This window comes from Tupaia chinensis, unplaced genomic scaffold (assembly GCF_000334495.1).
Source record: "Tupaia chinensis unplaced genomic scaffold, TupChi_1.0 Scaffold000286_1, whole genome shotgun sequence".
NCBI lineage: Eukaryota > Metazoa > Chordata > Mammalia > Scandentia > Tupaiidae > Tupaia > Tupaia belangeri.
In genome coordinates this window covers 742255-742632 of record NW_006159770.1, presented here as the reverse complement: position 1 = coordinate 742632, position 378 = coordinate 742255, and the positions used below count along the sequence as shown (strand labels likewise).

Here is a 378-nt window from a genome sequence, read left to right as displayed (position 1 = left end):
GTGGGCAGCCTTGTGCCGGAGCAGGCTCTGTGGCGCCGAGTAGGTCTTGCCGCACAGGTCGCAGGGGTATACCGGCCGGGGCCCGCCGCCCGCCCCCGCGTGGGCCGCCTGGTGCTTGAGGAGGTAGGAGGCGTCACGGAAGGCCTTCCCGCAGATGCCGCACGGCAGGCGCAGGAGGTCGGCCGAGTGCGTCTTCACGTGCCGCTTGAGGCTCTCCCTGCGGTTGAAGCTCTTGCTGCACACGGAGCAGGAGAAGGGCTTCTCGCCCGTGTGGATGATCTGGTGCTGGTGCAGGTGGCTGGGCTTCTTGAACACCTTCCAGCACAGCGGGCAGGCGAACGGGCCCTCGCCGCCGCCGGTGCTTGGAGGGGGCGCCCC

The 378-nt window shown here is 70.4% G+C and overlaps 1 protein-coding gene across 1 annotated transcript in view; it reads right to left on the bottom strand.

Annotated features, from left to right (window-relative positions):
* The window catches only part of ZNF865 (zinc finger protein 865), a 4343-nt gene that overhangs the window by 2079 nt on the left and 1886 nt on the right, over positions 1-378 (bottom strand). The window contains 1 exon segment of the mRNA XM_027772580.1: positions 3-377. Coding sequence (XP_027628381.1) covers positions 3-377 — 375 coding nt within the window.